The sequence below is a fragment of the Aptenodytes patagonicus genome, chromosome 1 (assembly GCF_965638725.1).
Source record: "Aptenodytes patagonicus chromosome 1, bAptPat1.pri.cur, whole genome shotgun sequence".
NCBI lineage: Eukaryota > Metazoa > Chordata > Aves > Sphenisciformes > Spheniscidae > Aptenodytes > Aptenodytes patagonicus.
The window spans coordinates 226197112-226212014 of record NC_134949.1 but is presented as its reverse complement, the minus strand read 5'-3'; the positions used below and the strand labels follow the sequence as shown (position 1 = coordinate 226212014).

At 47.4% G+C, this 14903-nt stretch overlaps 1 protein-coding gene across 4 annotated transcripts in view; it reads left to right on the top strand.

The window, feature by feature from the left end:
- FAM168A (family with sequence similarity 168 member A) overlaps positions 1-14903 on the top strand; it is a 220615-nt gene that overhangs the window by 186881 nt on the left and 18831 nt on the right. For all 4 annotated transcript variants that reach the window (XM_076328521.1, XM_076328518.1, XM_076328520.1 and 1 more), the window contains one exon: positions 8386-8466. In XM_076328521.1, coding sequence (XP_076184636.1) covers positions 8386-8466 — 81 coding nt within the window. The remainder of the gene's footprint in view (positions 1-8385; positions 8467-14903) is intronic.

Sequence of the window (14903 nt, the reverse complement as noted above, 5' to 3'; positions counted from 1 at the left end):
TGGTAAATCAAGTGCTTGGTCTCGGAAACGTTGCTCTCTGTTGACCTTGGTGCAGCCCCGTGCCCGCCAAGGCAGCTGGACCCGTAAAAGGAGCATAGCGTTGGGTCATGGCTTATGCGAGGGGATGAACATCTAAAGTGATGGGGCAGGAACACCTGCTGTGTATCGGGTAGGCAACTGTGTTGTATCAGGGCAGCTACACACCTAATTTAGGTGGGATAAATCTGGCGCAATTAGTAAGTGATAAGTGATTTAAGTGATATTTTAAATAATTCCCGTTGAACAGGAAAGGTCTATAAAATGCCCTGTGTAAGAGGCCGTTCAGAGGTCACCTCCCTACCTCCCCTGCACCAGGGGGATATTCCCTGGGGGACAGCTCCCCAAAAGGCAGGAGGAGATGCATGGCCCAAGCCCCGAGCTCTGCGGCTGTGCGAGGAGCAAGGCGGGCTGAAGGGACATCCTTCTGGATGGAGAAAGTCTCATGCCGTGGGAGAGCAAAGGTGGTTTAAATCTCTGCTGCAAGTCATATCCGAAATGCCGTAGCTCTTCATATCTGGAGGCTTGGTTTCCAACGCAGAATTAGTTCCCAGATGTCCTTCTCAGCTATTTTCTCTGCGCCCCCCCCCCCCCCCCCCCCAATCATCATACAATTAGGTGCATTCTTTCTGGTGTCATTGCTACCGGCAATCAACGTTCAAGAGCGTTGCTGCAAGTCTGGCTGGTGGAGGCTTTGGCGGAGCTCAGCCAGGAAGCCTACATGGTGTCTGCTCTTTAATTTCTCAGCTCTGGGGTAATTCCTCAAGCACCGAAGTTGCACGTTCGTGTCACAGAATGTGACTTCTTGCAAGAATAAATTCCCAATCAGTCTAAAGGGAACGATTTACAGCAGCGTGAAGTTGAAGACATGAAGTTTCTCACATTTCTGTCCTGAGAAGGTGCTCATAAATACTGTTTTTGAAGAGTTTCTGAGGTCTAGGCAATAAAGAATGAGAAATGGTGGATGGACTTAAAATAAAACATGCAAGTATTTTGCAGGTGAAAATATTTTGGCTTCATATGGCTGATCTGAAGAGGTGGTCGTAAAGACAAAATGTTCCTGGACCTGTTGCAGCTTCAAAGCTATCGCTCAGCAGAAACAAACTGGCATGCAGTGGTTTAGGGGTTTAAGAGGCAGAATTAGTAAAATGGTCCCTTGAATTTATTCGCCTTGGAGCAATGAACGACACAATATGGACGGTTTTCTGTGGCTGCCCAGCTTTTTAGTCCGTTGAATGTTGGTAGTTAATGAGCTCTCGAGATAGTGCCGCAAGTGTCTGAGCAATGGTGAGCTGGAGTCCTTGGTGGCAGCGGTTCAACGAGTTGAAGTGCGTGCCCTGTCCCGCGCTTAGATAAGGGACTTCATTATCTGTCCCTGTAAAAATCCGTGTGATACAGCTGCTATTAGGAGTGTATCACTGCTCGAGACTTGCTAGGAAAAAGAATGAAGGAGAATATTTTGTCTTGTAAATTAATTTAGGCTGCTTGTAGCAATTTAAGCCCTGATCAGATAATGGCCGACAGAAACTATTCTTGAAAAATTAAATGGCTCATTTTGGAAATCAGTGTCGTAAGTGACAGTTCGTTCACCCAGTCACTCGTGGAAGGCTGAAACAGGGACCGAACCACCCGGGCCCTCTAGCCGAAGAGAAGCAAATTCTTTTTCAAGAGTTTCAGGAGTACCTAAGTCCTGCAGAGACCTAGCACTTGTGGATTTTCAGTGCTGCGTTGGCTGGTGTGTTATTTAGATGCTCCTGACAATTTTGCTTGTGATCTGAAGCTGGAAGCTCACCCATACGTGGCGTGAAGTTGCGGGTGGACAGATTATGGTAGAAGCTGCTGGCAGATGCCAAACCCTGGGTGAACGTGTTGAGTTTGGGCTTCTCAAAACCAGCGAGCTCCTTTTGAGAAGGTCTCTGGTGTGTGATAACCGGACCGGTTCAGCATAGCAGGTTCAGATCACCGTATTGGTTCCTTTTCTAAGTATTCTCAAGTGCTCTGTCTGCTCTATTTTTTAATGTCTGTGTGCCCCGGGTGTGCGGACGGTGGAGTTGTGCCTCTGTTTCAGCAGGGCTGGAGGGAAGAAATGAGTGGCAGAGCCCCAGGGAAGGTCCCCTGAAGTCCACAGCAGTTCCTGAGCACCCCACTGTCTCTTGGATGGGGCTTTTGTGATGTTTGTACACAGAGGAGGGCACAAATCCAGAAACCAGGAGGACAAGAGGGCATGAATTTTATGATATATCGAGGTTTATAGTGTGCCTTCAGAAGGCTGTGTTAGATGGGTGTAAGAAATAAGCGCAGTACGTGACATAGTTAGAAACATTAATGAGATTTTTTGGGGAAACATGGCCTAATCCCTGCTTGGTACCACATGTCAGTGTCTCCGAAGCTCCAGGATCGGACCTAAAGCTTACGGAGACAGGCTTGCAGCCTGGCTAAGATGCTGGTTAACCTAAGAAGGTTCTTTGCTGTCAAAGAGTATTGTAATAATGCACCTGCAGTCTTGTCTTTTTGTAAATTCACTCAATTTTTTCAAATCTGGATTGGAGTGATGCGCTAGAGGGACGGGATGCCATCTAGAGGGACCGGGACAGGCTTGAGGAGTGGGCCCAGGTGAACCTCATGAAGTTCAACCAGGCCAAGTGCAGGGTCCTGCACCTGGGTTGAGGCAGTCCCCAGTATCAGTACAGACTGTGTGATAAAGGATAAAGGAGAAGGACTTGGGGGTGCTGGTGGATGAAAAGCTGGACATGAGCCGGCAATGTGCGCTCGCAGCCCAGAAGGCCAATCGTACCCTGGGCTGCATCCAAAGCAGCGTGGCCAGCAGGTCGAGGGAGGGGATTCTGCCCCTCTGCTCTGCTCTGGTGAGACCCCCCCAGAGCACTGCGTCCAGCTCTGGAGCCCTCAGCATAAGACAGACACGGACCTGTTGGAGCGGGTCCAGAGGAGGGTCCCAAAAATGATCAGGGGGCTGGAACAGCTCTGCTATGGAGAAAGGCTGAGAGTTGGGGTTGTTCAGCCTGGAGAAGAGAAGACTCCGGGGAGACCTTACTGCGGCCTTTCAATATATGAAGGGGGCTCTAAGAAAGATGGAGAGAGGCTTTTTACCAGGGCCTGCAGTGACAGGACAAAGGACAATGGTTTTCAACTGAAGGAGGGTAGGTTTAGATTGGACGTAAGGAAGAAATGTTTTACGCTGAGGGTGGTGAGACACTGGCCCAGGTTGCCCAGAGAGGTGGTGGATGCCCCGTCCCTGGAAACATTCCAGGTCAGGCTGGACGGGGCTCTGAGCAACCTGCTCTAGTTGAAGATGTCCCTGCCCACGGCAGGGGGGTTGGACTAGATGACCTTTAGAGGTCCCTTCCAACCCAAACCATTCTGTGATTCTGTGGCTCCAGGTTGCTCATTTACGGCGAGGATGGGCAGTGTACGCTGAAGTCTCCTTTAGAGGAAGCAAACAAATGGGGAGGAGATCTTTGAATTGGGACTCCCCCTCTAAAACTTGCCAGAGGTGCCTTTGCCGTGGGGTTTTAATGTCACCTTGCCCCTCGTGCGTGGTCCTCTGGAGCCTGGCGGTGCCGACCTACAGGGTTTTGCAAGGCTTTTTCTGGTGGCTCGTGGGAAGGAAGAGCCAGAGCTGGTTTGCACCTGGGGCTGGGTATGAGTGCCCTGAATTTCAAATGCCGAAGCGAATGAAAGAGAATAATAAATCTAATCCTTGAGCCCAAATAAACCCTTCCCCTCTATCGCTGCCCATTCAATTCTTTAATCGTCTCCACCCTGCTGCTAGCCTTTCCTCTGAGGGCAGCCCTTTGCCTGCTGATATCTGGTTTTTTTCCTCCTGCCCTCTCATTTCTCCCCAGTAATTCAGCATTTTTTGCTGTACTGACGTACAGAACAGCCAGAGCGGCCGCGTGGGAGCTCGGTACCTCGGGACCAGCCATAAGCCATCCCAGAAGGCTGACAGGATGGAAAGAGCTGTCTTAAATGCCCCATCCATCCTTTTTTTTTTTTTCCTCTCGTGCAGAAGAGGTCTGCGGTGAGCTTGTGTATATGGTTACACACGCATCTGTCTTGCATGTAGGCAGTAAAATATATATAGCTGGAAATATAAGCTAACTGCTTTATTACGGGCGTTCTGAGTACAATCACAAAGGAGCCTGGGCTAAACAAAGCTGGTGGTTAAACGCACTCGAAGGCTCTGTATGCCACTCTTTTTTAATTTATTTCACAAACTCCTTTACTAGTGCATCTCCTAAAGGTGTGCACGTTAAAAAGAGGGGGCGGGTAGCTGGAACTCGTAGCCTAAAAGCCATTAGTCGAAAGCAGCTTTGCACCAAAGAGGACAGGGGTGAGCAGAGCTGGAAATAATGGTATAGAAACATTTAGATAGACATGAAAAATTAAAGGCAGCTTTAAAATACCTACTTGATGCAGCCCCGTGTGCTCCTCGCTTTGCACAGCCAGTTATTGCGTCGTAATTTTTGAAGCGGTTCAGTTAGTGCTTCTCAGAGCTGGAGTGCTGTATGTTTTCCTTGGGGAGAACATTAAATTAACGCTGGCTTTCCTACTCCTATTGATTGTGGAGATGATATTAAATTAAAATAAAGCAAGAAAACAACTTTTGATTTCTTCTGTGAGGAATCTAATAAATTTTGTTCAATATGTTTTCATCTCATTTTCTTTCCTTCTGCATCACGGCTGTAATAAGGCCCCAAGCCCCAGCAGAGACAGGGTCCCCTCATGTGCGGAGCTGTACAAGTAGAAAGTAAAGGATATTTTCTTTCTGTCCCTGACATCTTCATGGCTCCAGCAGGAAGCCCATGAAGATCAGCAGCACGCAACATAAAACAAGTGGGTTTGGCCCACTTGCTGTTATTTTTGATTCAAGGTGAAGAGGCAAGACAGAACGTGGCAGGAGGGGAGCAGGGTCAGCAGGAGGAACAGGGGTTTACAGGAGGTCTCTCAGGGTATCCAGGGTGAAAATCAGAGCGGGATGCTAGACGCTTTGGTGCTGCCACCTCTCCTGAGCTCCTCCCTGGTCGTTGGATCCGGGCTTTGTCTTATATCCCAGGGGACGTAAGACATGGGGACCGTCACGGGGATTGCAGCTTTTGCTTTCCTGAGGAACCTTGTTTGTGGTCATTTGGGAGATGCAGAAGAGCCAACAAACATAAATCCTAATGGCTCAAAACCCAATAAGGTATAAAAATGTCTCATGTATTTTTAAACCCAGTGGGTTTTGAGCGCTGGGAATTTTCAAGCACGTTTCCCCTGGCACAAATTGCCCCAGATTCTGCTACTTTCTTATCTTTCAGTATGTCCAAAAAAGGAGCAAACCACATTCATTTTCCTGCACCTTTCCCATCTCTGTTTCCCCTTAAAATAGAAAGGACAAGTTTTCTTGCTGGAGGTCAGCACTTATCAAAGTTTATGAGATCAGAGTGGAAGATAGAGTAGAGCAGGGCTGGCTGCATCTTTTCGCATCCGAAACTATTAAAGCTTCCTTGATAGAAACGGTATTTATCTGAAATGAAATTATTCTGAAAATGGCCATAACTTTCTTTCAGAGCAACAAAAGATACCACAGTAAGCAAGATGCAGTCCTACCAAGCAGAAGTTAAACCCCCAAAAAGAGAAAGAAGACCTAAATATACGGTTGTCTCCATCTGCCTGAAATAACCGTGAAGTCTTTCAATAATTGGCTGGATGGAAAAGCTTACCCGAAGCCACAGTTTTCCTGTGGTCTGAAAGTGGTCTGATTTATTTCAGGCTTGTTTTTTTATGTACGAACCTAATGTTGAAAATTTCGGTCTGAGTAGAAGAGAAGGGTTTTTTGCTGAATTTGATAGCGTGAGTGCTGGTGGTGTCTCAGAGGGCACAGATGAAACATTTGCTGCATGTAGCCACACAGGACTATGGTTGTCATGGTTGGTGACTTAAGGACTAATAGTTAAGGACTATTATTAAGGACTGCTGCAGCAGTTCATAGGATTCAGGATTTATTTGGGGGATTAACCAGCAGCAAAGACCAGAAGAACCTCTTGGTGCCCCAAGAGACTATCATCTGGATCCCATCCCTAGTTGATCAGCAAGGGACTTCCCAACACCATGGCACGCACGCACAGCCATCGGCTACTAAACTGTGTGCCGAGGAGGCAAAACCCCGTGTAGAAACACGGTTGAGACAATTACAGGGGAAAATACGCTTGGTGCGGTTAAGTGAGCTGGAGTTGGTTTAACACCCCTAGCCAGATTGGTCAGGAGGCAAAGCGGGATCATCGAGCTCGAGCAGGCAACGAGAGGACCCTGGGGCAGTGAATGTACTGGAAAAGAAATGGTTATCTTCTAATGAAGTGGAGAGTAGGCAGGGATAGTTCTGATTTAAGATCTTCATCATTAATGTTCTGCTTGCAATCACTGGATCTGCAAATAACTTCCCAAGGAGCTTCTTGATTGCTAAAAGGCTGTATATATTCCTGACTATGATGACAACATAGTTTTATGTAGCCTAAAAAAAAAAAAGAAGTCTGTTAAACTGCTGCTTATCCAACATTAACTACAGCAATTTTTAATTAACCTGATTTAGAAGCCAAATATATCACTGATGAAAATGAGAGGGTAGAACATACAGTCATTTATTCCAGTACAGTGGTCATGATTGTTGAATTAGATTTATTCAAATGAACCTCAAAATTTTGCTGCGGTAGTCGGCTGTGTGCTGGGTGCCAGGTTTTAGGAATCTGCACGTAGTCGAAGAGCAGTGAGCTTTGGGGCATGGGAGGGAAAGATTGCGATGTGTTTGTCTTGCTGCTCAGAAAGGGGGAGGAAAGACCCACGCTCGCTTTTATTTAATAAAGCAAAAAAAAAAAAGATGGGGTGTGAGTCGACTGCTAACCACCTCTTTCCAGCCTTTGCTGGCAACCAGTAGACAGCGTTGGTGGAGCTTGGCGTGGAAAGACTCTCCAAGGGTCACTTTGTCTGCCGTTGGGTTGGCTCTGCTCTGGGACGATGGCCAACGAGATGCACAGATAAACCAGGGCAGCGGCCGTGGCGGTGAAGCACAGCAAAGCCAAACTCTCTGCCAGTAAAGGAAGATTAACATGTCCCGTTCAGGCTGTAGGAGGGATTTACGCAGGAGCACCTAAGAAGGGATGGAGTTATTCAAGTGTTACCATTTTCAGTTGGGAAGACTTCCAAGAAACGGAGGTAGGGAAGTAAGCAAAAGCAAAATGGAGCAGACAGAGGTGTGGATGTTGTCGTCTGTGGTCTTCATGGAGGATGAGAACTTCTACTAAAGCAAGAATTCTTGCTTTAAAAATTCTTTATTGGAAGAGTGGTTAAACATCGGAACAGGCTGCCCAGGGAAGTGGTGGAGTCCCCATCCCTGGAGGTATTTAAAAGATGAGTAGATGAGGCGCTGAGGGAGATGGTTTAGTGGGCCTGGTGGTGTTGGGTCGACGGTTGGACTCGATGATCTTAGAGGTCTTTTCCAACCTCAATGATTCTATGATTCTATTCTATGATTCTAAGAGTTTGGTGGCAGACATCCGCACTGTGTGTGGGTGCACACAGGGACTTGGGTCTGCAGCGTACGGTGATTTCCAAGCCTCCACGTAGCTGACTGCTTAGATGATTTCCCCTGAACTCCCTATGACCGATCCGAGTGAAGATGATGAAAATTGAAGATGCTCTGCAACCTTTTCTAAAGTGCCCATTAAAACCTCATGTGGCTTCAAAGGGTATGAGCTGCTGTGCGTGTTCCTTCCAGGTGGCCTGGCAGGTAATCGGGTCCCTCCCAGGGATGGCAGTTGTGCAGCCATGAGTGAATATAAGGGCTGGCACGTTTTCGTGCAACGTCTCTACCTTCCCTTTAGGAAGAAGCTCTGGTTAATGGAAGCGCTGAGCACCGAGGACTCGGGCTGGGTGCTGAGCTCTGCTGTTAGAATGCAAAGTGCTACGATGATCAAGCTATAATGGCTGCAAGCAGCCAAGGAAAACCTTTCAAGTGTAGCTGTGCTGGTGGTTTTTCCTAGCTGAATTCTGCATTCAGTGTGTGTATTTGCTTGACAGTTTTCTTCAGAGCACATTGACCATTCCTGCGTTCTGCATTCTGGTTATCGTCGAGGAATAAAGATGAAATATTGATGCTGTCACGTGTAAGTCTGTAGAGCACATTCAGAGTCCTTCCTATAGCCTGGCCAACTGAGAATACGTCTGTGCTGCACCTCTCAGCTGTGCCGGTGGCCTCTTTGCTCACACAGGTTGTTTATTGCTTTCCAGGGATGCTGTCCTCTTCTCTCTCCCTGTTGACAAAAGCGTAATTTCTCTTTTTTTTTCTCACTGCAGGTTATCCGACGGGCTATCCCACCGCTGCCCCAGCCTACAACCCAAACATGTATCCAACCAGCAGCCCCGGCTACGCCCCAGGTAACAATCTGTGTATGGAGACGAGATCGGGCATGTTGAAGCATGCAGGAGGATTTACCTTTTGCTGCTCGGTGTACAAAACCCAGCAGCTTCCATGTGCTTGTCGGCAAATACTTTCCAGGGAAGGGGCCTGTGTTAAGCTCTTCCCTTCCTAACTCTGCCATTAACTTCACGCCCTCCGTTGGGAATATTTGTTTATGTTGCAAAGTACTTTTGAGCCATGAATTATATCTTAATACTAATCCCAGGAATTTTACAATCCTCATTGCTGTGATACCTTCGCACTGATGGCTTTTAATATTTTCTGAATACCGCACCCTGAGGTTGCCTTCCGCTTCCCCCTGCTTGTCCTTCTCTCCTCCGTCCGTGTCATAGATGCAGAAATGTCAGCAACCGTGTCCTGTTTGGTGTCTGGATCTCCCATGCCATGTCTTTACTGTCCCCTGCTTTTCTGTGGCACTGACAGAGTCTGGGTCTGTCCTAGGGTCTTCTTCTGTCCAGCTCCTGCCCCTCACACCACCCTAAAATGGCTCTTCCAAAGATGCAGCAAGCTCTTCCCGGCCAAACTCAGGAACTCTTCTGCCTTAGCCTTGGTGTGCTGGTTATCTTTGACAGCACCAGCTGCACTCATCTCCATCAAATCTTGTTTTCCCTTGGCTTTCCCAGTTTGGGAAGTTGTTTTCTACCTCTGCTGCAGCGTGTCCATTGGGACGTATTTGTCACCTGCCTCTTCCAGCTTTCCATGAAAGCTCAGCCAGGCTCTGTCCTTTATTTCCTTCTCCACTACTCCCCATCTATCTCTGGGAAACCTTACTTGGAGGTACAAGGTCTTCATTTTTCGGGGAGGTCTTCATTTCTCACACCAGCCACATGCTCTTTTGCATCCTCCTTTGCAGTTCCTCTGAGTACCAGCCAGGCTGATTGGGTAACGCGTTCATCCTCCGTAGCTCAGCCCCTACCCTGGAGCCCTGCTCTCTCTGCCGTCTCCAACCTTGGCAAATTCTCCTCCACCCTTCCGGAGAACCGGTACAAAAATAATTTTCCCAGTCCAGTTCTTTAACCGTGTCACCCCCCCTCTTTGCCTCCCTACTGCTCATATCCAGCACAGCCTACTTGTCTTTATTTACAGAAACAACACGCCCTCCATTCATTCTTGGTGTCCAGAGCCTTACTGCTCTTTCGGCTCAGCCAGCGATGTCTGTCCTCTTCACCTCTTACCTTTCCAAGCAAGCGTCTCCCTCGTCCCTGCTGCTCCTCTCCCCTCATCACCCACAAAGCCATTTCTCATTTGAATTCCTCCGTTAGCCATGGGGTTTGGTTTTTTTCTAATAAAAGCCCATGACTAGACTGCCAAGCTCCTTCCCTTGCCTGCTGTTGAGCACCATTTCTCCGCACCTCCCTTCTGTCTGTTTTCCGCTGTTGTCTCTTGACCAAACACATACCCAGCCCATGGCTCTGGTTACCCAGAGAAGGGTCTGGATGGAGGAGGACGCACGCATGTCCAGGACCTTCCCGCCTGGCCGGAGAGGGCTGGAGAGGAGAAAACCATCCAAGCATGTGGGTGGTGTGAATACAAACCCAGTCATGCCCTGACCATCCCTTCGAGGTTGAACACCTCATCTACATGAGGTGGGGAGACGGGGGAATTGCTTATACCCAAGGGCTGCCAATGGTAGAAGATTCATGTAGATTAGGACAGAATGTAAATTAATCGTGGGAGCTGCTGTCAAATAACTTCCACCAAGGGCACTTCTTATTCCAGAACAAGTGGACCTTCCACTGTTTCTAAGTCAGAGAAGTTACTCCGAAGCGGGAGTCGTGGAGTAATTCCTACCTGTCCACAAGGAGTTGTCTTCACCACAGCACGGACTAATGAGGTTCTGTGTTTAATGAGGAATATTTCAGTTGCTCTGCTAAATCAATCACTTGCTTTTTTATGCTTTCAAGCCCAAACTTGGAAACCTTTATAGAAGTCTTTTTCTCTTTGGAGTTGAAGATTTCCCTTAGGCCCCCACTCAGGAAATAATCTAACTGAAGTCAAACCTACATTTAAGTACTTCACTGAAACCAGCCCTTTGGAAGGACCAAGCGACCTTGAGTTTTTAAAGCGCGGTTAAGTTCTCTGCTTTCAGCCAAATTATGGGATGGGAGCCCCTTGGCGTGACAAAGGGTAGTAGAAACCCAAGGGCTAAGTAGCAGTTTCAAAATGTAACTCTTATCCGGAGTGAATTAAGTGAAAGGCAGTATAAGAAAAGGAAATCTTCTATTTAATAGCAATCTTGAGATCTTGTTGCCCAGAGAAGCTGTGGCTGCCCCATCACTGGAAGTGTTCAAGGTCAGGTTGGACGACCTGACCTCTGAGCAACCTGATCTAGTTGAAGATGTCCCTGCCCACGGCAGGGGGGTTGGACTAGGTGAGCTTTGAAGGTCCCTTCCAACCCAAACCCTTCTGTGATCAGAACATTCTTTATTAGCGGTGGGGTTTTAGGCTGTAGTGTGTTAGCAGAGCGTTTTCTTTAAGGGATACGGTCACACAGGTCAAATGCAAGCATTGGCAGTGTCTGAACTGTGATTGGAAAAGCATTTCTGAAATCAGGACTGAGCCTTTTTTCATGGTTTTTATGAAAAAGGCCTGAAAAAAAAAATCTCTTGCTCACCCATTTCCAAGCACACGCTGGAGATGAAAAATACTGTCTCGCCCTTCATTTTGACTTCATGGCTTTTCAGTTGACTGAGATGTTTATTCTGAAGGCTTCGCCTCGAAAGAGCTGCGGGATTTTAAAACTTCTGAATAAAGCCGTCTTTTCAGCTAAGTGTTCAGTAGTCATCGGAGTGAAATAGATGCTTGCGTAACGAACACAAAGTTGGACTTTGTGGCAGTCTTGCTAAACCCTTTCTCCTCCGAATTGCCAAGTTTTCAGTCTCCTGGTTGTTGTAAAATCAGTAGATCCCCAGGCTCGGGATCTTTCCAAGGCTGATGAAGGAGGAATGAGGGTTTCATTGCCAAAAACTTTTGGTGCTGTCTTCACCACATCACAGTTTAAATTCACTGTTATTTTGCAAGGTTATTAAATAAAGCCATTTACTGCGGATGACTCTGTAAGGGATCTGTCGTGTTTTGTTTGGTTTTATGTGCTTCTGGTAGGGTCTTTAGCTGCATTTCTTCCCACTAAAAATCTTAATGTGTAATATTAAACAAGTTTTGTTCCCCTAGATGTGTGCTGGCCACCCTCAAATTCCCCTGAAGGATATAACACTGAAAAAATAAAATGAAAAGAGCTCCACAGCATAAAAAAAACCCCTGCAAATTTATTAGTGGCTTGTCCTGCCAGAGGCTAGCAACGTCCTCCCTGCTCAGCCAGGGATGTAAATACAGCGGCGTTCCTGCGTATTGGCCCGGACATTATAAAATGTCTCTTGTCCCCAGCTACTGCCTGTGCCTTGCGCAGGCAGGAGCTCCACCGCTGCGTGGGGAGATGGCCAAGGGGACACCCGAGTGAGAGGGAGCACCAAATCGCTGCAGGAGGAGGAATTTTTTTTTTGGGGGGGTGTCTATCTTGCTTCTTGTACATCTCAGACACCATCCTTGGGAGGCTGGAGTTCCTATTAGAAAACAAATTGAAACAACCCCCAGAAATGCTGCGTTGCTCTCCAAACAAAATACTTCTCTTTGCAAAATCTTGATGAAATCCACACATTCCACTGGAAAGATTTTGTTTCAGCTCAGAAAAGAAAGAAAAAAAGACTAGGAAATGTTGAAGTATTTTAAATGGCTGCAGCAATTGCCACATTTAGGGAAGATTTGGTTCCCTTTAGCTGTATAGACCTTAGGTCTCTAACCCTTCCAGCCCAGGTCCCTCTGTATTCAGTGGAGAGAAAGAGAGACCTCCCCAGAGGGACATTTAGCCCATCTCTGGGGACGGACTCCCCATGGGTGCCTGTCTGTCCTACCAGGAGAGCTTGAGATGAATCCTGCCTGGGATATCCTTCACGCTCATGAGGAACAGCAACCCAAGGGGGGGTTGTAGATGCTCTCTCAAGTAACTCTGATACATAGTCAAGATACCCTCAGAGAAGGAGACCTCTAGGATGATGTTTTATGGGATTGCTTTCTTGGCACAGGTTAGGATAGATTGAGAAATGGGACCCACCTGGCGTGTAAAAGCATAGGTCCTGGAGCGGGCCTCCTTCTCTCGAGCAAAGAAGTTGCTTGCACCCACAATAAAGACAAGAAAGAAGTGGTTGCCCCAACCCAGATGGTGAAGAAACAGCCAAGAAGACCAGGAGAGACCAAGGAAACACAGGGATAACCCTGGAAATTGGGGTTCGCACAGGCGGGCAGCAGCGAGCCCTTGGGCAGCCCTTCTCAAGTCCCGTTGTTCCTGCAGCGGCGTCTACAGCCTGCGTCCTCCACCCAGCAGAAAGGAACCCCCACACTCAGCGAGGGCTGGATTGTCCATCTGCCCTGGTCTCTCCTCCCTGAAAACGGCCAGATCGGCCTTCAGAAGTTTCCTCACGATTGTTCGTTGTGGAATAATCCGCCCCAAACCTTGTTAGTCAGCGGCTTTTATAAGCACAAAAACATGGAGACTTTGATTTTTCCCTACCTTTGTCCTGGCGGCGGTGGCTGTGGGTGTCCTCTCTTTCATTAAAGATGCCTAATCTCCCCCGCGCTTTGATTCTTGCTATATTTTATCGCTGCGATACTTTGCAGCAAGCAGTTCTGCAGATTAATTAAGGCTTGAGTTACTGATTTTTTTTTTTTTTTTAAGCAATACAAATAATTGTCTGTTGCTTTAGATTTGCATGATGTGAAAGGGGAAACGAAAGCCCTGGTCAGTCTTCTTTGTGGCAGCCAGCCTTTTGTTCGCTCCCCCGACGCTCCCTTCTGAAGTGCAATCCTAATCTTCACCGACTTGCTTTCTCTAATGAAATGCTCTGATCATTTTTGTCACCCCTCGCCAGATCTTTTTGTTACGCAGATTAAGGCTCAGGCAAGAAGGCATTCACAGCCGTCTTGACATTTAAACTTCATTTCTCTGTTTATGATTCTTAAAAATGCTGTTAATAATTTCCTCTTGTCCAGAAAGCTGACAGGTCATTTTGCTTTGAGAACAAAAATCTTCCGGTGCGTAACACAACATAGCTTAGCCCTAAATTCGTGAGGAAATGGTGAAGATGAAAATTGGTGCTCCTCAACCCAACTCCTCTCGTGCAGAAACCGCCATCCTCCCCATAAGCAATCGTGCAGCTCTTGAAATCAATGCAATTTAATATCACGGCAGGGTTTTTCCCCATTATTTGGAGATTTAGCTCGTAGGAGGCACGGTTCAGAGCCCTCAGCCTGTTCGTGTGCAGCCGGGAGGAAAGATGCTTTCGTGGACTCTGCTATGCTCAGACCGGCGGCTCAGGAGCCGGGGACGCACAAGTGCCAGTTAGAGGAGAAAAAAAGCCCGTGCGATGCTGTGAGTGAGGACAGCATCTATCTCCATTATCTTTAGAGGCAGAGCAAAGGTTACAGAGGCAATCCTGGCGCGGACCTTTCTTAAATTTAGAGGCTTTTTCAAGCTACTTGCAACTCCCTGCCAGTTTTTATTGAATTATGTTTTCGAAGATCCCGATTCTGCCGCAGGCAAGATGCCACATTAATAACTCTGGAAAGCAGGCGCAGGCTCCACCGCTCAGGACCTCCCAGCATTGCACCCGCTGTCAGTGGTCACTTCTCTGTGGAAAACAGACTTAAAGGAGAAAAATTAAGAATTTTTCAGAGACGACTAATGCAAAATGAGCTCCATAAAATATTCCAGCGGTGCGTACATGCGACAAAGCGGGCAGTGTCCTCAACTGTGTTAAATGCAATTGAGTTAAAGTAATACTGTGGTTCAGTGGCTGAGTTAAAACCAGCCGTCTGTATCGGTATGGAGAGCATTTACTCAGATTGAATCAGCTGCTGTCATACAGCAGGCTGGAAATAACCCCGCCGCGGAGAAGGACATGCTGCTGGGGTTCATGCCGTCCATCAAACACACTGGGAATCAGAGGGGATCAGCTTTATTTTAAAAATCTTTGATTTTGAAACAGCAGACTCATTCTAGATGTATTTTTAAGGGATTTTAGATGTTGAGCCCTCAGCTGCCTCGCTGCAGAAGAGATGCTGTATGTTCCCAGCAGAATTGCTGCTCTCAAAAGCATCCCATCCACCGACAAGGTTCTTCTGTTTCAAACCTCCCGGGCTGGAGGGGGGTGGTACCTGCTGGCAGAAATCCTTCAGGATCACTAAAAAAGCAATCACAAACCAAAGTTTCATCTGCTTGGACATCTGTAGGTTAACCAGGCAAATGTGCCCCTTAATACTACTCGGAATAGAGGTTGAAAAGGGTGGGAAGAGCGTCCTTTGCTTGTGGCTTCTGAATTTGTGGGATGTAACTGAAAGCGAG